At 49.5% G+C, this 22,420-nt stretch overlaps 2 protein-coding genes across 2 annotated transcripts; one reads left to right on the forward strand and one right to left on the reverse strand.

The window, feature by feature from the left end:
• Window positions 1-1,497: 1,497 nt before the first annotated feature.
• Window positions 1,498-2,634, forward strand: LOC104576757 (urotensin-2 receptor-like). The gene has a single exon (XM_010224163.2). The coding sequence runs from the start codon at window positions 1,513-1,515 to the stop codon at window positions 2,632-2,634; it is 1,122 nt and encodes a 373-aa protein (XP_010222465.2). The 5' UTR covers window positions 1,498-1,512.
• A 2,381-nt stretch (window positions 2,635-5,015) lies between these two features.
• On the reverse strand, window positions 5,016-8,563 carry LGALS1 (galectin 1). The gene is made up of 4 exons (XM_010224147.2): window positions 8,462-8,563; window positions 7,111-7,190; window positions 5,618-5,789; window positions 5,016-5,227 (listed from the first exon to the last, which is right to left on the reverse strand). The coding sequence occupies exons 1-4, from the start codon at window positions 8,468-8,470 to the stop codon at window positions 5,084-5,086; spliced, it is 405 nt and encodes a 134-aa protein (XP_010222449.1). The 5' UTR covers window positions 8,471-8,563; the 3' UTR covers window positions 5,016-5,083.
• Window positions 8,564-22,420: the final 13,857 nt, after the last annotated feature.

A 22,420-nucleotide genomic window follows, 5' to 3' on the forward strand; every position in this document is an offset into this window, starting at 1 on the left:
TTGGATGTTACTGCAAAAAAGGGCAGCACGGGCACTGCTGTTGGGCTCTTTACTCCACTGCTGAGATACCGTTGCTGGGATTGGAGGCACTTGACTTGAACTAAGCTACTAGATGGAGGATAAAAAAGGGTGTATAATCTGGAGTGGCCTGAAAACACCGTGTGGTCAGCAGAGCATATTTGATTATGGCAAATATGCCCGTGCTCTTCAAACTGCCACATGTCTGCTCGCTGAGATGGAGGCTCAGATCTGGGCAAGGACATAGCAGGGCTGCGTTAAGGCAAAACCTCTTGGGGCATGTGTCGTACATACACCACTAGGAGGCAATAGTACCAATATCACAGTGCTCTGCTTTCCCTTCTGAAGTGTGGGAGCTGGTGTTGGTAGGAAAAGGGGAGGAGGGGGATAGGTCAGAGGAGGAGGAAGGTTTTGGGGACAGGGGAGGAAGAGTTGTGTCTAAATTATCTATCCCTCTGCGTGTGCTGCCTGTGGGAGGAAGGGGGGAACAGGGCCAAGTCATAGGCAATGGGTGATGTCCTAGCACATGGTGAGCTTTGGCTGCAACACCAGTGGCTGTGCTCTATTGTCTACACCTCAGGGGGTTCTGCTGTTCCTGGAGGAGAGATGCAGGACAGACCTTCTCATCCTTGCTTGGCTAAGAGCCACGGAGAACAGTGTCGCAGTTCCCTCCTACTGCATTTTTGATACTGACCCTTGATTTCCTTGTAAAGCTACAATACAGTGACTTTTCCTCCTGCTCCTGCCACAAGCGCTATATCATTTCGAAGAGGATGAAAACTGTTGAGGGAAATAGAAATGGAAAAAAAAGATTGAAAGAGAGTTGGAGGAAGGCATTGGGGAAGAAAGAGTGCTCTTAAGATGTGTATGAAAGAAGGAAGAGGGAACCAGCACAGCTCCTCAGCTAGTGGCTAAAAGCCCAGTGTAAATTGGGAATGCATTGACACCAGTGTGTGAAGCTGTGAGTCGGACCACATTCCTCCGCACGGTGAGCAAAATGACTCTCCAAGGATTGGTTCAGGGTGGCAGGGCAGAGTTCTCAAAGTATCTCTTTGTGCTGAGAGGAGACAGACTTGGGAGAAGAAGAAAGCCAGTTACTTGAGAAATTTGTGCAGGCTTCTGTGGACCCAAGTGAACAGGAGCTGGTGAAGAGCAGAGATGTCTCCTTCTGTCAGACAGAGGTGGTTTAGCATTGATCAGCCTTGAGAGGAAGAGAGGTCTCTTTCTTAACTCTTTGATGGTGTTTAAGAAAAACTGCTGGACAGAGCTTGTGATGGACAAGATCAGCAAAAAGGACTGGACCGCTGGAGGTGAGGAGTAGATTTTGGTGGAATACCTTGATGTCTGCTGATTAATGTCTGCTGAACTCACACCCTTCTTTCCTTCCCTTGGTCTTGTGCTAAGACCATATATTTCCTATACATCAAGCGGGGAAGGTGGAGGGAAGGAACATTTCTCTGGCAGCCTGACTGCTTTTGCTCCCTGTGTCCAAAGATGACTTGTGACCCTTTTCTGCTAAGTGTAAGGCCTGAGGAGGATCCTGAGGGTGGTAACTTCTCAGAGGAGAACAGTGGCAGGGGTGATGACAACAGTGTCTTGGGAGGTGACAGCACAGTCACAGGGCTCCTGAGTGCAGTGCTGCTGGTCATGTGCCTTGTTGGCATGGCGGGCAATATCTACACGCTGGTGGTGGCCTCTGGCGGTGTCACGGGCCGCTCAGCAGGCTCCTTGGGAGTCTATGTGCTCAACCTTGCGCTGGCTGATTTCCTGTACCTCTCCACCATCCCCTTCGTGGTCTGCACCTACTTTGCCCACGACTGGTTCTTTGGGGATGTGGGTTGCAGGCTTTTGCTCAGCCTGGACCTCCTCACCATGCACGCCAGCATCTTCCTTCTGACTGCCATGAGCCTCGAGAGATACTGGGCAGTGACCAGGCCCCTGCAGGCCAGGCGGGCTGGAAACACTTACCGCAAGCTGGCCAGCGCCATCCTCTGGCTCCTCTCGCTCCTGCTAACGGCCCCCATGATGGCGATGATCCAGCTGCGGGACCAGGGCGATCACCACAAGCGGATCTGCTTCCCCACCTGGACGCCAGCTGCCTTCCGGCTCTACCTCACCGTGCTGTTCGCCACCAGCATCCTGGTGCCCGGCCTGGTGCTGGGGGTTGTCTATGCCCGCCTGGCCCAGGCCTACCGCTCCTCCACCTTGGGTCTGGGGCCACTGGCCACTGGCCGGGCTTCCTCCCAGACGCTCTTCTCCCGAATCTTCGGCATTATTGCGGCATACTGGGCCTGCTTCCTGCCCTTCTGGGCCTGGCAACTCACCAGGCTCTACTGTGACGAGGGCCTGGGACTCGGCCCCACTGCCCAGGCCTACCTCAACTTTGGGGTCACTTGCCTGGCCTATGGCAACAGCTGCGTCAACCCCTTCCTCTACACTCTGCTCACCAGGAGCTACCGCCAGGCCCCTGGCCACAGCGGCAGGAGGCTGCTGGGGCCCTGGGCCCCCTCCCGGGGAGCCACACAGGGCACAGCAGGAGACAACGGTGTCTCCCTGGTTTGCAAGGAGTTGTCGGGGTCCACAGGGGAACACGGGCAGGCCTCAGAGCGGAGATAAATGCCCCAGACAGGGGCTTCTCCAAGCTTTTCACTGGGGTCGAGTCCTCCAGGAAGGGAAAATAAAGCAAGTTGTCTTCTGTGCCAGTGTGTGATGTCCTCCATTTTTGCAGCATAGTCACCTTCACACCTTTTTCTCCACAAGGTTACTGTAAGTCCCCTCCTGCTTACTTGTCTAACAGCGCTTATGTCCCCTTGGGTGGTTGGAAGAAGCTCTGGAAGAGACTCACCTCGAGGATCCTGACTGCAGTATGTGTGAGGTGTCAAACAGTTCCTGGCTCCTCTAGCCATTGCACACAAGCTGCCACCTTTCACAAAACCATGGAGTGGGTGGAAGGGAGCAGTCAGCCTCAATACATCTATATTATGCAGCCAAAGAGTCCTTGCCACCCCTCATCTCCTTGCTGGCAACGGGCTAAGACACATAACAAAGTTAGGACAACAGTGAGTCACAGGATTTCATGGGACCAGTGAGTCACTTCTAGATGCAGCCACGTTAGTGGAAGACCTGAGGCAAGGTTCTCCTGACTGGTGGCAAAACTCAGATTCAGCTTTCCCTCCCACGCCCCCCTCCCCCCCAAAAAAAAATAAAAACAAAGATTTTGAGGAATCTTTCCAAAAGAAGAGACTCTCAAAGTATCATTGAGAGACATTATGATTTGTATGATACACCCCTGAGACGTAGCTCAGGGAAATCAGTACATGTCCCGCTCAGCTTCTGAGATCATTTCAGCAAAGGAACAGCTCCAACACTTCTCCTTGCTCCTTGCTCACAGTGAATGAAGAGGCCTCTCATCAATGCAGGGTCCCTGCACTGAGCCTTGTGTTCTACTGAATACCAGTCCATAAACTGGGCTAGTTCTCTCATCTTAAAGCCTGCTGGCCCACCATGGCTTACTTCCCTCCAGCTAATCTCTCTTCTCACCCTCTGAAGGACATCCTGGCCCATACCACCCCATGGGAACAGACCCCAGCCCATGCTGTCCTGCAGCTGTGCCTGGGTACTGAGTGGCGGTTCTAGATGTTGCATTTACTAATATAGACCTAGCTGTAACAAGCAGGATGACTCATAGCGTCATCTGTTTTTTTCAGGGGAGCAAGAGCAAAGAGCACTAAGAGGGACCCAATCACAGATCATGAATTATTGTAAAGCCCTAATGTGCCTGACAACCTGAAAGCTGATCCGAAGCCCTCGCTTCCAGCTTGAGTCCTCACATGCTGGCAGCCAAGCCTTGCTCTGTGCAGGCACCTCCAGACAAAGGGCCTGGCAGAGCCCTGGGAACTGCTGCACCAGAACAAGTGGTGCTGCCTTAGAAACAAGTCCTTGCTCCCCAGCTGCTCTGCAACAGGCCAAGGGGAGTTAAATAGCCTGGCTATGTATCCCCGTGGGCCATCAGGTTGTCTGAGTTTTGTATTGCACATGGGGCAGGCTGGATGCAAGGACCCAAAAAGGGGCCCTCCCCCTCAAGCCTAGCAGGCAACTTCTGTGAGCTAGAAAGAACAGTTTCCACCTTTCCCAGGTCTGCCAGGCATCTCCACCCCAGCAGCAGCAGCAGCTGCCACCAGCACTGCTGAAATAGCACTGATCTGAGAGAGCCCCAAAGGCAGCTGCCATCAGATGCTAAAAGTAACCCACAACTGTGTGAGGAATGTGCTACAGCACCACAATATACCTCATCTTCTGACTCGTCAGTTGCTGAAGGAAGGGCCTACCAGCCTCAGATTAGATTGAGAAGCACTCCAGGTCTTCTGAGCTGATAAAGGGGTAACAAAATAATAGGGTAACAAAAGCACAGTGGAGTCATCCTTGGCACCTCAGCTACACATTACTACTGTTCAAGCCCCTTGTAGCAGGTAGAAGGACAACATTCCTAGCTCTGGAGGGAATAGGCTAGGCAGATGGAACAGATTGAAACCAGACTCTTCAAACTCACAGCCAGACAGGACATATAGGCTGTGACCCAACTGTATTGGGGCTTCTGCAGTTCTTGGGAGCAGGCAGTGCTGCTCTGTCCAAGAGAGATTTCATCAACTCCCTTTCCTCAAGCAGCAAGATATAGCAGGTTAAGCCTCAAAAGTGATGGTTTTACCCACAAAACTTCTACTCTGTCCAAGTTATGGACTATTGATGTACAGTGTCTTCCCATGTTTCCACCTTTCCTCTTTCTTTCTGGGTTAGCTTGTTTAACTTCCAAAGCAGAAGATGCTCTGCCCTAGCCCTTATCTGCTCCTTCCATGAATTTTGGGGCCAAGACTGATTTTAACCACTCAATCTGCCCTCATACTGGGTCAACTCCTCCACATATGGTATCCCAGTAAAGTTGGTATCCCCCTGCCACTAGGGTAGCCGACCAGTGTAGACAAATCACACAAGCTCTTAGATCAGGTAGACCAAACATTTAATGATTGCCATCTGATTTTTTTTTTTATTAAAGGGACATAGTAAGAAACTATTCCCAGCTGATGGACTGGAGTGCAAAGTCTCCTTGTGCATCAAAGTAGTCGAAGACTGGGATACCAAGCCGGTTGGGGAATGTGAACTGGTGGCCTGGCAGATGGACTGTCACGTCACTTGGGTTGATGGCAAAAGAGATCTGCAAGACAAGTGGAAGAGTATGAAAAAGCCTCTGCTTGGACACCCTGCAAGCCTTTCCCCTCAGTGGTGCTGTGCTACCCCTCCACTTTGCAGTGCAAATGCACTCACAACTTAATCAACTCTGCAACAGCAGTATCACTATGGTCCCCCAAGAGATGTCAGTTCCCTGTCTCAGTTCAATAGGAACATTTTCTTGAGATAAATGGAACTTGCACATGTTCAGTTATTACCCATCACTACTGCCCAAAACCTAGAATGATGGCACTGGCCAAGTAGAAGTCATCCACATCCTATACAAATAGTCTAGAGCCAGCTCCCACCATTGGGTCTCCTGTGCCAAATACCCTCCCTTTACGCAGGCCTGTAGAGAGCACATCGCAGGCCTCACCTCTATAGGAGCTCCCTTCTGGAAAGGGAAGACTGTCTCCCTGTGCTCTGTGCCCCACTGGTCCACATTCTTTGAGTTGCACACAATTGTGTTCACATCACCGTGAGCATCAAAGCGGGGGTTGAAGTGAAGACCCAGGTGGGATGAGTCCTTTCCCAGGTTCATCACAAAGCTGCAAAGAAAGAGGAAATGATGGTAACGCAGTAGCATCTTGTCCATTACTATGAATGCTTCTGGGTCTCGTCATTCAGGTAGAAATGTCAGCACCTGAAGATAACTTAACAAGAAAGCTCTGCAGTTTAGCAAAAAGAGTGCAAGTCAGTAAGGAGGACTTTACCTCTCTGAAAGAGATACTGCTTAATATCCACAAAACTTTTAAAAGGAAAAGACTTGGTGTCTAGCCCTGAACAGGGAGGCATTTTGTATGTTCAAAACAGTTTGAGTTAATTGCTTGCCACCAATTTCTCTTTCAGTCCCAAACAGTTAGCTGGTGCTGCACCCTGTTTGACAGTTGCTGTCTTCCTCCACCCTGCAGGCAGCTGAACTAATTACCATCTTATTAACTATCCCAAAGTATCTGTAACTGCAGTGGGAAGGAACAGCTTCCCAACCCAGTGTCCACCTTGCCTCCAGGCTTCTTACCCAGATGAGAAAGGAGGAGGCATATTATTTAGTAAGAGAAAGCCCACAAGGCTTCACTCTGACGCTATCAAACTTCAAAGGCTTTGAGAAGAGCTGGGACATGTTTCCTGGAAGACTTCTAGTCCCAAAACATCACCTACACACTCTATTTATCTACAAAGGGGCCCACCACCATACAAGAGCTCAGGGCTCCTCCAGAAGTATTCCTGCGGTGGGGGGCAACAACTGGTCCCTGCAGAAAGGGCTCTTGTCTACTTAATAAACCAACCTAATGGCTCAGCACTTTTCCTGCTCCTCCCTTCTAAGCACCCGAGTCACTTCTGCTAGGAGGAGGCAGACTCCAGTGTCCTGACTTTTTGCTGCTTACAGCTTTTTCTTCGGCACTGTTAGCAGCAGCTGTGACTCAGCATTTTTCCCCACACTGAGCCAGGATCTCCCAGCTGCCTGGGCTGTCATCTCCTTTGTTCAGTGCAGCCAGACATTCTACCAGTGCCCCTGCTGCAGAGCTATCTGAGTGCACACAAGGATGAAGCTGACTGGATGCTCTCAAGCCAAATCTGAGGCTAGATTCAGCTTTCATTTCCTTTACCCTGTTCTAGAGAGGATGTGGTGGTTACCAGCGCATGTGGCTGGAGCATCACATCTGCTTTGGCTTAGCCCTTTGGCAGGAAAGTGTGTCTGCAATGTGCATTAAGCAATGACTCATTGGAAAGCACTGCTCGTGTTAACCCCTTGCAAAGCTGCACCTTACCCACACTCCGCACCCCCAGTAGGGATTCCCTCTGTTCTAAAACAGCAAAAGCAACTCAGCATGATGCCGCAGCCATGTGCTGGCACACACCATGCCTTACCTTTTGGCAGTCGGTGCAATTTTGCCCTTCACCGTGAGGCGCTGGCCAGGCTTGAGACCCAAGTTGGTGCACACCGGTCCCTAAGGAACAGAGGGGCAGAGATTATCTCAGCACCTTCTGGCTGGCTTGCTCTGACCTGGCATCTGCCTACTGCCTTGTGAGGAAAGCACATTGGACTGCTAGAGAGAGGCTCCCTTCCCCTAGGGCAGGGCAAAGGAGGCACTCCAGAGAGGTTATCCCAATTGTATGGGGCATGTCTGGTTTCCCAGCTGCTCTCCTCAGCACAGCTGTACTTCACTAGTGTGAGGCACCCCCAAGCTCCCACCACAGCCACCCACCCTAACCCAGCACTTGCCAAACACACCCACATGCCCTGTGGGTCTGACATCTTCCAACACTAGACTGGCTGTGCAGGGGTAGAGCTTCCACTCCCTTCCCCTTACTTTGATTTGAGCTCCAAGCCCTGCCCAGCACCTTTTGTGTGTGTGGGGGGGGGAGGGAGACAGTCCAGCACATCCAAGGACATTCCTGCTCCATGCATACACCCTTCCACACCTCCATTCTAGAAGGACTAAAATATCCTGGCAAACCCATGAGCCCGGTCAGCCCTGGCTCCAGGCTCACATTTCATCATGCCTAGGGCTAGGCCACAAGAATAAGAACTTCTCCCTACCCCAATTCAGTAAATCACTTAGCACTTGAGACACTCCCTGGCTACCCCTCACCCGTATCTAGGTTAAATAAGTCAGTAGAACAAGCGCAAACACTCTTCTGACACAACTATTTCCCCAGAAACCCCCAGCACTCCCAGATTAATACTCTTTAAGAACATATTTTTCTTGTGAGAGCAAGCAGCACTTTCTAAAACCCTATTTTCTTAGGAGGGAGAGTGATAAGGACCAGATGACTCATGAAAGCTTCAGCCAGAAAACAAGAAGTTAGTGACAAGGCTGCCCATGAGAAGAAATGCTTGGAGAGCATTAAGTATTAAAGAAGCTACTTCCCCAGAGCACAGCTGCTGTAAAACAGGTTACCCCTGCTTGGAAACCAAGGATTCCTGCCCCTATCTCTCCCCAAAGGTATCCTGCAGAGGAAAAAAGAAAACCCAACATATTCCTGCCAGGAAGAAGAAATAGCATCACCCTCCTACAATTAATGCAGCAGAGCATCACAACAGCAGGCCTCTAGCTCTGGGAGACCCTATGACACAGAGGTTGACAAGTGGACAGAGGACAGCAGAAGTACTCTCATACCAAGCTCCTCTGTGGAGCTTCAAATCCAGCCCAGCTGCCCCTGCAGAGCCAGGGAAACAAGCCCTCGTGCAGCCCTCCCCATCGTGCTCCCTACTCACGCAAGACATGGTACCACTCTTCAGGCTAATTCTCCTCTTCACCAAGATGCAGGAGACCCAGGCAAGTAGCTGGGCAGCCCCACCCTTGCCTTTAAATAGCTGGAGAGCTGAGTTGTGCCAGCCCTTCTGCACTCTGCCTGCCAATCAGGCGGAGGAAAGGGAGGCCGTGGGAGGCTGTCTCCTCCCACCCTTCCCCTCCAGGATGCTAAGGCCAACCCTTTAAGAGGTTTGCCAGCTACTCCAGGAGGAGATCCAGCTGTGTGTGGCCATGAAGCCAATGGAAAAATAGTTTTACAATGAGTGTTTTACTATCTGAGGCTTTTATCCTGCATGGAAAATGGTCAGAAGGATTGAGACTTGGTGGGAAGGGTCTGGGAGGAGGACCAGGTTCTTTGGCTCTGCCTAAAGCAGCAGCAGAAGAGGTATCACTAAGTGTACATGACATTCAGAAATTGCATGGTCAAGGTGAAATTCCAGGGGCAGAAGGCTGACGCTTGATTCCAGGACTCCCAGCCATGCTATTAAGTCTTGCTTAAGTCTCCAGAGACTGTGGAGCTATGGATCCGGCCCTTACCACCAGCTGCCTTAGATACAGGAGCTGAAGTAGGAAAAACAGCCACAGGCTTGCCAACCCTGAGGTGCCCTACAAAACAAGCAGTATAGCTGGGCCATAGGGCCATACTGTAGGCAGCTGTCTTGGAGAGATGGGGAAGTATTATCTAGGAAAGCTCAGTACCTGCCTCTTGTATCTACCCCAGAAGGTTTGGAGAGCTGAGGAACATGGGGTGCAGGGGGAGAGCAAAGCACTATTACAACAAATCAATATAATTCTGTTCTCTGCCTCCACTTTGGGAAAAGTATGAATCAGAGTGAAAGGATTCCTCTGGAAAAAGTTAGCTAATTACAACATGGCTCAACTATAATTATGCTGAAGGAGGAGGGAAAAAAATCAGGCAGTGGGCCAAGCCTGTGGTTTAAAGCTTTCCTTGTCTTGCATATTTGTCTCTAAATCACAAGACATTCTATGTTTTCCTGAAGAGGCCCAGGACTAAAATGCTCTGAAGCGCTTTCTTCTCAGCTTTCTCAGGCCCATCAGTTTCCTTTCTGCTGAAGACATGGCGCTCCCCATCTCTCTTACCTCCTTCAAGCATTTTTCTATAAAGCACAAGATCCTTAACTGTCATCAGGCAGAATTTAGTAAGATGAATCCCACACTAGGTGAAATTCTTAAGTGAGTACAGGAGATTAACCTACAGTATTTTTGATGTTTTTGTGTTACAGTTACAGTCTCATCTCTAGATCCAAATATATGACAAAAATATAATACTAGAAAAGCTGGTGAAAATGCTTTCCTGAAGCACAGGAAGCTCCATCTGAATTTAAGAAAAAGTGTGTGGGTTGACAGAGCCCTAGAACAGGCTGCCCAGAGAGGTTGTGGAGTCTCCTTCTCTGGAGATCTTCAAAACCTCCTTCCAACCTCAACCATTCTGTGATTTCGTGTGATTCCAGAGATTGTCACTCCTGAGTATTTCTAGCTACTCTACTACTGTCATTTGAAATACTAGAGTAGTATTTCAAATGACAGCAGAGCTAGGAGGGAGACTCTTGTCTGTTGGAGTTGGGGAGGGAGGGGAATGGCTTCTGCTTTCTGCCAGATCATTAATCCTATTAATCACCTCATGGCATAAGGGGGCTGGAGTAAAGGCCAAAGTGGGTCTTCTCCATCTCTGAGACTTGGCCCTCAAAGCCCATGGGCCTTCCTTGCTGTGACGTGTCCTCTCTCTTCTTCCTCGCCTCTAGAAATCTCAGTGTTCGCTTTTGAAACTTCCCCCTTTCTTCTACAGAAGAGCCATCTTCCCTCTGCTCAGGCAGCATGGATGTGTGTGCGTGTATGTGATTATTTAATTTCCTTTCAAAGGCAAATTCTGTAGAACTGGACACATGGAGCTTCTGCGAAGGACCTCAGACATCCGTCCAAGGAGATATGCTGCTTCTGGACACAAGGTCTAGCTAGTTACAGGAACTGAACTAGGAGTGACTGTTCATTTGCAGGACTTGATGGAGAAGGGAAATGTCCTGGCATTTGACCACTTAGAGACGGAGATGTGGGAGGACATTTAAAATGTCTCCTCCCTTCGACTTTTTCAGCCAGGCACAGCATTCCTCACCTGGAGAACTTGCCTGTATCACATTGCAGATTCTTACAGATGCTTCATGTTTTGAGGCTGTGGTATTGATCTGCATCATCTCAGGAGGATCTTCTTTAACCAAGAAGGTATCTAAAGAGATCCAGAAAAGCTTCTTTATCCAAGCTGGAGGATACAAGTTGCTATAATGTTGTTGCCACAAACAGTGCCCTTAGTCATGGCAGACTCTTGGCCAGAAGGAGCCACAGGTGTGGAGCAGTGAGTAATATCAGTGTGATATTACTTGAGCAATACCTGAGCCCTGGTTATGAGGTTGAGGCAGGTGGTGATGGCATCTGCACTTGCTTTCTCAAAACTGTTGCTTCCAGGTAGGCCAGTGCCAGGAGAAAAGGTTGTAGGAGATTCAGCTACCATTACACAGGCAGATCAAATTCCAAATTATGGACAGCATATGTGCAAGGCCGGAAATCACAGCAAACAGACACTCCACAAAGCATGCATTATGCTAGGGATCAGGTATCCTCCTCAGATGTTGACCCGAGACACCTTCTCCATGTGCCTGCGGTTTAGAGACAGCCTGGCTCCAAGACCAACTCACTGACCTCTTGCTAGCCTTTCCTTGCACAACATCCTTGTCTTCTTGCTCCTCCTTGGAAGATACAAATTGCCCTTGTAAGGTGATCAGTCACAGACAGTCCTCAAAGAATTGCTTCTGCCTCTGGGGCCTGAATTCATACCCTGGTGCTGATTGCTATCTGTCATTCCTCTAGAAGGAACAGGACATCCCCATCCATTGACACGGACGCCCACAGCTTTTTTTTTAAGCCTTTCCTCCAGTGTCTCATTCTTGTTCCAGCGCTCCCCTTGATCCTGAAAATGCCTGTGCTGATCTGCCCATGCCAACACAACACAGTTGCTTGAGTGCCCAGCTCTGTCTTTCCTCATGCAGTCTGCTGCCCCTGCCAACATTCGTGTGGCTCCTGTAATTCTGCTTACACTGAAATAGGAATCATATTTCATCATTGTGAATAGCTTTGATTTAGGGTCTGCCTTCTGGTCTGACAGGCATTGCTATGTCCTGACATAACTGGACCAAGATCCTGGGTGTTGAAGGGTAGATTTCAGCTACTGCATACTAAGGGTTTTTTTCGTTGGGTAGCTGTAGTCAAGATTGCTTAGCAGCAGTCAAAGAAATATCTCAGTCCAGCAAGAGTCTGAAGCAGAAGAAAAAAATTGTCCTCAGTTTTTCTTGTGAGAAATGCCATGACAGACTTAGCATCCTGAGTCATGACTTTGGAGCACTGGGAAAGGGAACAAAGAGGCCTGGTTGAAAAACCTGTGGACTACGTGAGTAAGGTCCATCTGTATATACTGCTCCCAAGGTGGGAAAAGCCTGTTTAGGCTACAATTACTCCTTCAGTGATTTGCAACACCTTTCAACTGGGAGAGCGTCTTTGTACCTGTTCGGTCACTTTGTGTTATGTGGGCTGTGTCATTTTAAATTCAGGATTAGATGCCCAAACCCTATCTCACGGATACACAGCCTCACAGCAGGAATGAACCACAGCAGGATCTTGCAAACATTGCCTGCTGAGACATTTCCAACTACATCCAATTTCCTGGATTAAGAATTGTATGTAAGGCTTCAGCTACTGCCAACTGCGGAATCTTTGCTTTCATTAAATCCGTATGGAAATATGTTCCCCAGTGATGAAGATAATTCTGCAAATATTGTCAAAGGGTACCTAGGCATGGTGATTTATCTGAGAAAGCCTGAAATTACAGCTCGGGGAAGTGGGAACAACTTTCATTCTTGCCGTTAACACAGGAATTTAAGTTAGAGGATTTAGAGACATATTGAAATATGTGTGGTGAGTTCACTGCCTCATCCCAAATCTGTGCTCCTGAGCATCTCTCCCCTGCACCCTCCAGCATGCCCACCCAAGGTTCCTGTCTCTCCTGTGCTCACCCACCACCTCTCCAGCTAGAATGTCTTCCCTGTGCTCCTGAGCAAGGAGCCAGCGCGGGACCCTCACTGACCATGGCCTGTTGCACGTCCTCGTCTTGGTGTCTGGACAGGCAGGATGGATAGGGCACTGGGTTGCTGCTGTGAGCAGCACTGATTTGCTATGAGGAGTGCTGAGTCTTGCTTGGCCACTGCTGATCAGCCAGCCTTTCCCTGCAGCGTGAGAGCTATGGGGAACCACCGACTTATGTGGTTAGCTCCCAGGCTTGAGCGATAAGTATGAGAAGTCCTTTCCTGGCGACACTGAAAATACTGACAGTATAGCAAAAAAAAAAAAAAAAAAAAAAAGCCAAGCCTTCGATTAAGTCAGAGATGAGTAATCCTGACTCTGAGGCCAGAGTGATGGAGTTAGCAGATCTTTAAATCCCGCAACGCGATGAGTAGGCTTCAGGCCATTTGCATTTTTATTCAAGAGCACTTGGCACTGGGCATCACAGCAAAGGCAAAGCAAGGCGAGGAGGGGTGGCCTGATGCTTTGGAAGAGCAGTTCTTGGTTTTGTCATAGAGAGGTTGTTCCTAATGACACAGCCTAGACTTGGAGATTGTGCACATAGAGAAATTCCAGTAGCTGCAAATGGAAATTAGTAAAGCCATTGCAGCAGTCCAAACAATTACTGTTGATCCAGAGGGGGCCTACAGACTGGTAAAAGTTGGAAGGTGAATGGAATAAGACCTAAGTTCTGCTGTGGACAAAGTTGAGTTAGGGTCAAACTCTGTCACACAGTTTGAAACAGCTCTTATTTCTCTGTTTTGAAAGAAAAAGGGGAAAATCAGATTTTGACCAGATTTCCAATTATTTTTCTTTAAACAAATCAATATGAAGAAATAAATAGTAAGAGAAAGGTAGAAGTGAAAATAAACTGGGGTTTAGGTTGTTTTGCACTCTTCAGGCTGTGTGGGTATTACAGACAAGGCTTAAAACCTAACTTTTAACCAATGACATGTTTCAAAAGCAGAGCTACAAGCTCAGCAAATGCTGACTATAAAGGGGAAAACATTGCTACCGCTTCTCTGGACATTGGCTAATGATGCCCAGCGGGCCTGCAACGTAAGTGCAATGCAACTGCTACAGGAAAGATACGGAATATTTTACTAAAATGTTACCCTGTGAGTTGCTGGTTCATGTTGGGAGTGCAAGAGGAGGGCAATGCAACTCCATATGCATTGCAGGCATGGTCAGATGTATTGGTACTGATGTGCTGGAGTGCAAAAACTGCAGTCTGCCAACTGACTGTGGATACTGGCTCTCTACTGTGGCTATACCCAAACCTTGTCTGCCATTTGCTGAGTCTATTTCAAGCCTAAAAAGTGTACCTGCTGAGGCACACTACCTGTTTCAGGCTGTTTGACTGTTAATGCAACTTTTGAGACATGCTGGGCAGAGGTTTGTTTGCTGCACATACTATGCAAATTGTTAAGTGGATGATGTGTTTGAACATGTTACAACAACCCAGGCTCTGGTTTCTGCTTTTCCAAGAGGCTATGCTGAAAAGATGAATGTTCATGGATTTCAGGCACGTCCTCCTGTAACACCCTTGAGACTGAAATCAGCTGCTTGCCATTTTTCAGTGAGTGATATGTGTTAAATCCAATCTGGAATGATAACCCTGGAGAAATAGATTGCTCTAAGTAGATTTTACTGGCAAGGATGAGAAACGAGCCTGAAAATACTCTCCTTTTTGTGCATGTAAAGCAACACCTGTGCTGTGTGTTTATTCCCATGCTTTGCAGAAACAGCATCAGAGCTTCTTGTGAGGCCAGCAGGGAGCCTACAGCAAGCCAGGCCTTGATTTCACTTTTTTGAGACGCGCTCTGTATGGACCATTTCATCAGCAAGTACTCACCTGCAAGCACCCTTCTGCAGCCAGCCTGTGAGACAGTGCTGGTGCATGTTTCTCTGCTTGAAAAGCCTCCAAAATGCACCAGACCACAAGGTATCAACACAGCTGGGCTGAATCCAAGCCAGGAGAAAGGAGAAAGGCCAGCTTGGCCATTCTGAGTGGCAAGGGGGCCCCTGCAGATGGCAAGAGCTGGAGGAAAGAAGAAGCCCTTGGTTTTGGCCCAGGTGGGACTTCACTAGTGGCTCACCACAAGTTGCTCCTGTTTCCTGCAGGCCTGGCGATGCTTTTGATGTAACAGTGTTATGTTTGGCTACTCAGCAGAGGGGCCAGTGCCAAAACCTCGCTTTGGAGTATGGACAGCGTTTGTGCCCTACTGTGGGGTCCTGCCCTAATGTGGGGTCCTGCCTGTGGCACAGCTCATCCTTCCTCAGCACAGCCCAGCAGAGGTGCATCCTGCACGCAAGGGCAGCACTCCAAAACCAACAGCCCAGGATTTACCTCCATCTCTTGACTGGGGATCCCACCCAAATTCCCCTGCGGGGGCTCACTTGCATGTGCCATCCCAGGCGGTTAGATGCTACTGTGTCCTGTCAGACAGCTGCTGCCTTCCACCCTTACTGGCAGGTGAAACAGCTTGGTAGCTGTTTCATGTATAATCCACCTGTTATCCCCCAGAATCAGCCACTGAAGTGGAGGGTGTTTCTGCAGTTTCTTCCCTTCCCTGAGGCCCAGTGCTCAGAGAAGGAGATTTACTCTCTGGGGAGGGAAAGCACAGGGCTCTCCACTCTGATGCTATTGGAGTTCAAAGGCAGTGGGAAGCACTGGCACATGTCATGCTCTGCAATGCTGCTGGTTTCCGGCCCCTTGCAAGATGGCTCAGGGACTCCCTGGGGCCAGTGGGCACATGCGTATCACTGCAGGGGCAGGGCTATGTTGCTCTTTGGGGTGTTATTGCAGGCAGGTATCTCCAAGGAAGACTGCTGAAGAGCCATCTCTGCCCCTTGGACAGCAAGCAAACTCATCCACTTACCACATCTAGTACAAGGGCTCCTTCTTCCTCACCTCAAATTTCTGATTTTCTACTCCCTGGGCTGAGAGCACACTACAAAACCTCTGCCTTTATTGCAGCTGGTCTTTGCCTGTCCACATGGTGCTTGAGAAGAGCTCATCTTGGGCGCTCAGGCCAGTCCAGGCCTCACGTGTCTTCATGGCAAAGACAGAAGCTGCACTTTGGATCTCCTCAGGTCCTTCTCCAGGAAGAGCCAGGCCTGGAGCCTGAACAGTTCTATAATAGCACCTGGCAGGGTGATAACATAGACAGGGACATGAGCTCACCCTGTCCCACCACTGGCAGCACACATATCCCTTCCTGCTCTCTGCCAAGCTCCAGAGTTGGCCTCCTCGGCCTTTCCCAAACAAAGGACCGCTTCTTTTCTTTTTGGAAGAAATCCATGGAGTAGTTCACATCCCAGCAGAGCTGGGCGGTTTGGGAGAAGAGAGGGAAGCATGTTGACGCACTTAGCACTGAAGTAAACAACATGGTATTGTTCTATGGGATTGTAGTATTGCTGTCATTATGATGAATATCAAGGCTAAGCACTGACAAACTCCTGACTTTCGTCAGGGAGCAGATCTTGAACTGCCAACTGACTGCATGGCCATATGCACGGGTTTGGGATTTTCAACGCCTTTCTGGTGGGTCTACTTCTAGGATTTTACTAAGCATTGGTGACCCATTGGCTACTTGTTGAGTGATGTTTCAGCAGGAGTGGGGTCACTGGTGGGACAAGGGGTTGGTAGACACAGTCTATGCTTCTGCTTAGCTTCGCTGCAGGAAGAACCCTGGGGGAAGAAGATGGAAGTGCCAGTGATTTGGTGGCAAGTGCTACTCACTGTTTTAAGAGTGCTGTTCTCTGCCTGGATAGAAGGTGAGAGGGAGTCTGCTGGTCAACCAGGCTTTTTTAGACATATCCTGTGCATCACTTCTTGCTATAGCTAGCTCAGTCCCTGGGGCATACAGTGCCAGGACACCAGGACGCCAAGGGCAGCTGCCTCTGCAGGAGGCTCAGCCCTTATGGTCCAGGTGTGCTGACCTCTCACACTTCCTCAAAGGCAAAGGCAACTGTGTAATTAATGCACTTAACTTGTCCTTTGGCAAAAGCAAAATGACTGGTTGCAAGGGAGCCTAGCTGAAAGGGAAGGGCAGAGAGCATTGCCTGAGGATGGGGAAAAGCACTGGGCACATCCCTTTAGGCATGACAAGACAGAAGAGTCCGAGCACTAAGGAGCGCCGAGGAACTCTTGCAGAATTCCTGCGTACACAGCGGGGCATTTCCTTGCCTCCAAATAGTAACTAAGATTACCCAACAGGATTGCCCAACTTGCCTGACTTTTCCTGCTGCCCCAGATCCTGGGCCAGTGATAACATTTCAGAAACCATACTGAAATAGTTAATGTGGCGTCCCCTGAACCCCTCACTCCAGAGGGCTTATTTATACCGATTCACTCTCACCCCACATGTCCACTGCCTGACATGTTATGCAGGGATGACAACGCTGTCCAATCCCACCCCTTGTTGATCTGAGGGACCAAGCCCTGCCTTTCTTTCTCCTGCCAGTCTGTACTGCCCCACACAAAGAGCCTGGGAGTGCAGGTGTACATGTGTTTTCTCATGATTTCTCTTTGGCCTTGCTGTGGGAGCTGACGGTCAAAGCAGGTCTTGTGTGAAGCCCCTCGGAACAATTCCTCTGACACCCTTCTATTCTCTTCTCTCAACTGCAACCTCCATACTCCAGGCTGAGGCAGGATAAAGGCCTCCAGGCATTTCTGAGTGTGGGTAGAAATGAAGCATGTGCCCGTATGGCGCAATCTAGATGGAGGCAACAGCTAGACTCAGTAGTGGGTATTCTGGGCTCAGAGATTTCCAAGAAGCACCAGGCTGGTGGCTATTCTCAGAAGTGGTTTCCTTGCTGTGAGTGGTGCCTGAACAAGGCTGATGGAAGGAAATGAGTAAATAGAAATTAACTGAAGCAGGGTTTGACGGAAGTCCAATTTAGGCAACCTGCAAGATGAACAAACTAACTGAAAAAAAAGAAAAAGGAGAAGAAAAAAAAAAGAACAGCCAACTCAGAAATCAAACTACACTTTTCTCTGTGCCAATGTGCAGAAAAAGTAGTTGGGAAAGTTTAGACAGTCTTGATGGGTCATCTTCACGCTAGCAATCACTCCACTCAGTCTTCTAATCTATTTTGTTGCCTGTGAAATGCTGAGTTACAATCTCATTTCCATGTGCCTGTCAAGATTTGCATGTGCATGTGAGTCTTAAATCCTACCACCTAAGAGTTTTCTTCTGCAGGTGGATTGACTTCAAAAACCACGGACATCTGAGAGGTACCAGCCTCCAGGCCTTCAGGCATTTGCTCGAGAAGCAGGGGCCAGGGACGATATGTCATTTCATTCCCACCAGATTGAATAGGGAAGAACAGGCATCAGACGTGCCTTTCCTGGAGAGAAACAAGTATGGGGAAACAGTCTCAGGCACTCTCCCCCAAATACATCCCCTCTTAACAATAGCACTGTCAGCAAGGACTTGTGCTGTGTGTCAGGGTACCCCGAGACCCTTGAGGATTTATCTGATCCCTGACAAGACACAGGGAGAAATGCCATTCTGACAGCATTTCCAGCTTTGGAAACAAAGACAATTTTTCTCTCTTTGTGGTGGCCTGTTTATTTGGGCTAAAGGGAAAGAGAAGCAGCAGAGAACAGAAAAGGGCCTTTCACCACATGGTGCTTTATTTGGTTGCCCTTGGGGTGCAAGCTAGGCAGAGCCTTCACAAGCAGGGAAGGTTTTACCTGTGGAGCAAGTCAAGGAGGGCCTGTGCTCATGAACAGGGAGCAAGGCTGGCACGGCAAAGTGGTGGCTGAGAAAGGGACCCATCACAGCTGGCAGGCCAAGCCAGAGCGTCTGCGAAACCAGCCTGTCAAATGTACAGGAGCGCTTCTCCAACAGAAAAAGTTCAAGTCCGAGGAGGGTACCAAGAAACATGGGAAATCTGCTGGACAGTCTGCTGAACATGGTGAAGGCCCTCAGCCTTCCCTAGCCAGTTTCTTGCCCATGATATTTGGCTACCTGTGTTGGCCCCGACACCCCCAGTCTTCCTTAGGTGTTGCTCTTCTCTGCAGGTGTCCCAGCCACTCCCTTGACCTGGATGATCACAGAGAAAACACGGCTCCCCCTGAGCTCCTCTGCTACCTCTTGCCCATCCAGCTGCACTGAAGGCCATGGTGGAGGAATGTCATACAAACACCATTGCCCACTTGCCTCCCTGCGGCATTAATCCCATCCAGTAGCCCTGATCCCAGCTGCTGGAGGAACACAGGAACATACTTGACTTGCTCAACAGGTAAAACCCTCGCTGCCTGTGAAGTCTCCCCCATGTTCATTACTCCCTGCCTCTGAGCCAAGGATGTGTTTGATTGCCTTTCTGGCATCTCCGGGAGGGGCTCTGACAGGGCACTGAGAATTGCTTTTCTCCAGAGTTTTGTTGTTTTGTTTGTGTTGCAAGGTGCCTAAATTGGACTTTATTCAGACTCTCCACTTCATTTCTATCTGCCTGTTCCCCTCCTTCCTTGGTGAAGATCCTTGGAGTAAAACACAGGGAGCACAGAGATATCCTTTCCTTCATGTGCTCTGGTGACACAGCCAGTGGGCCAAGATGCTCATGCAGGACAACCACTACTGTTGGGCTCCTGTCTCTTCTGCCTCCTGCCTGGCTGTGCTAGGGCCCACCACCACCAACATCATTGCCCTGGCTGGGCAATGGGGCTGAGACCCCTACCTTGTCACCAGGCTGCCCTTGTGGCCTGGACTACGGCAGCAGTTGTTGCCTCTCCTGCTGCTTTGGGCTTGCTGTTTGGCCATAGGGCCCTCTCTGTGAGAAGGGAGCGAGAAAGAGAGTCGAGTTCCCTCTGCAGAGGCAGTGCTCTGCTACCCAAAGCCCCCCAAGGAACTGCTGCCATGCGGCGGAGTTACCCAGTGGTGCTAGCACAGGCTGGCAAGGGAAACAGAGGCAGGAGGTGACACGATGGCTGAAACACCTGAAGCTGTCCTTTGAGTTTGGCAACTGGAGAGGCCAGAAAAGTTGAGCTGAATTATAGAGAAAGAAGTGGAGATGTGAGTCATGTTCTTTCCCAGACATTTGGCCAGTCCTTGTGAGGGCAGGACACTGCGGGAGGGAGCTGGGCTTACCCGGCACCTACCTTCTTCTTGTGTTATGCAATGTCCATCAGACCAAGGCTTCCTGAAAAACACCTCTTCAAGTTTCCAAAATAGCCAGGGGAGCCCTGTGAGCTTTTAATAGTCTATATTTAGAGGCTCTCTAGGTAGTTCAAGCTGTTTAAGATGTTGTGTTGCAAGACATTTGCCTGAGGACTCTTTCATGAAGTCTTGAGGGCTCAGGAAAGCCTGAGACAGACGTTTCATGGAGAAGGATTTTGTGGAAAGTACTGCAGCTCTGGAACTGTGAGAAGGTGCAGCAAATGACTAAGATGTCAAGAAGAGAAGAACCAACGGTTCAACCAGCTTTCTAGCTTTGGAACAACTCTCATTCAGGAAGAGAAAATCTGGTGCTTCCACGACCTATATGTATTATGAACAAAACAAGGTCGGGATCCATGCTGGGATCACTTCATTCAGCCAGCAATGGAGCTAGACTAGTGCTTCCAATTTATCAAACCCTTGGCCTGGGGAAGAGGTAGGCCAGGTTACTGCAACCGCCTGGATGCAGCTGCACGGGCTGGAGGAACAGCTGTTTCTCGAGTAATCTGCTTTCAAAGCAGCCCAGGGCTGTGGCACATGAAGGGATTTGGAATGTGGTCTGGAGGCTACTCTGCTTATAACGCTGCTAGTTGTCATGTGACAGAGCTAGTTTGCAGGAAAACTTTATCTCCCCATAGAGTGATGACTACCTTTGAGAAACTGGAACACATGGTGCCTTGGGATGCAAAACCAGGAGACAAAGAAAAATGTCATCCCTAGGGAAAAAGGTCTGTAGTAGATAGTTCTTGTCCAAGAACCAAAACCCCTTTGTTTCAACTGAATATTAAGCCCACAGTCTGCCGAATCCAATCCCAAAGTATGGCTCTTCAGCACTGTGGCGAGAGCACAGGGTGCTGCCTGGCCCACCCCTTCACACGCTCACCCATCTTTGGGGATCGTAGGGTTTCAAAAAGGGCTGCTGTGGTTTGGGTCAGGTCAGATTCAAAATGTGCGGCTGAAACGTCTTTAAGTAGGCGATGTCCAGAGTAAGTCCTACCGGATCTGGGAGGATGCAGCTGCCCAGGAGATGCTGTCGAGGACTCGGCCTGGATGCTGACTAACTACCAGGTGAGTCAGAATTTCCTCTCCGGGGAACTGGAGCTCTTCCCCTCTGGCCACATGTACACTATGGTGGGAGAATGTAAATAGTTCCCTGACAGGAGGAGGCCCCTGCCAGATGGCTTTCAGCTGGACAGAGAGGCAATGCAACAAGAGAGCTATCTGCTTACACCAATGTTTGACCTCCTCCAGGCCCAAACAGAGGCTTTAGGAGCTGCAAAAAGGCTAAGTTTAGTGTCTATGATCAAACAAAAAGTCTGTTTCTTAGCTTCATTGGGGAACAGATGTTTCTATCCCTCAGAAGGAAACTGATCTGTTTGGATCTGCACTGCTGTTCCTATAAGCAGAAGCTGGTGAAGAGGCACAGCCACAGAGAGCAGTTGCGCTCCTCAGGAGCTGGAGGGTGGCTGCTAGCTCAGTGATGCTCCCTGCAGGGAAACAGGATGGTACCTGCAAAAGGCAGACTCTCTACGAGGAGCTTGCCAGCAGTGGGGATGGACACGGTCCGTAGGAAATGGGTGACTTGGTGTGCAGGCCTACTACAGTGAAGGTGCTTGCCCTCTTCAGGGAAACTTGTGAATGGCTCAGAAAGTTTTGCTTTTGCCTTTTCTTTTCCTGGCCTGCCGTGGACAATGTGTGGCCTACCAAAGGCAGAATACTAGCCCTCTTTCTTTGCAGGCCCTCCCTCTCTCCTAACTCCCCGGGAAGGGTGTCTCAGTCTGGCTCCCCAGAGACTCGGCACCATGTCAGAGATGACTGCAGCACGGTGGGTATCATCTGCCGTGGACTGGAGAAAAATGAACCCTAGGGAGAAGGTGGAAAGTAGGATATGCTGTATGGATACAGCTGATTTTTTTTTTTTTTTCAGGGTAGGGGAGTTGCCTTTAAGCACAAGATACTCTTTGGTCCCTCCAAGAGGCTGAAACATGAAATGCAGTCTATATTTTTTTCACCTTTCTTTTTTTAAGCCACATTTTTTAGTCTTCTGGGGTTTGTGGATGTGCTTCTGGAAACACTAGGACCCTCACTAAGGAAAATTAGCTGGTACTCTAATACTAGGAGAGGGGAGAGAGGAGAGTAGTGATGTTTTAAAAGGCCTGGGTAGGCTGCAGCAACAACAACCAAGATGATGGCCGCACAGGCCTAGAAATGTAGCACAAGTATGAGAAATAGAGTTGGTCTGGCCCAATGGAGACAGCACGATGGAAGAGTAGGTGGTGTCCTTGGCATGAGAATGGAGATCCTGACATTGCAGGACAGAGAGAGACCTCCTAAGGCTCCCTCTCTCGAGAGGGATGACCCACAGCTCAGGGCATGCCAACACTCACCACTCCCTTTTGGTTGCTACAGCACCCTCTTCACATTCGTGCCTTGCCATTGCCCTCCAGAGCAGTTTTGACAGGCTGTTTTGCAGAGCACTGTTACACTCACCGTTGTCACAGCGAAATTTGCTTGGCTGGGTCATGTCCTGCCTCTCCTGGAGAAAGGCAGAGCCTTTGGCACCTGCGCTGGGAGAGCCCCATGCTATAGGTTGCCAAGGCGGCTCCCCTTGTTCCTGCTGCTGATAGC

This window comes from Tinamus guttatus, unplaced genomic scaffold (genome assembly GCF_059628265.1).
Source record: "Tinamus guttatus ecotype Peru unplaced genomic scaffold, ASM5962826v1 Tinamus_guttatus_pri_ptg000439l, whole genome shotgun sequence".
NCBI lineage: Eukaryota > Metazoa > Chordata > Aves > Tinamiformes > Tinamidae > Tinamus > Tinamus guttatus.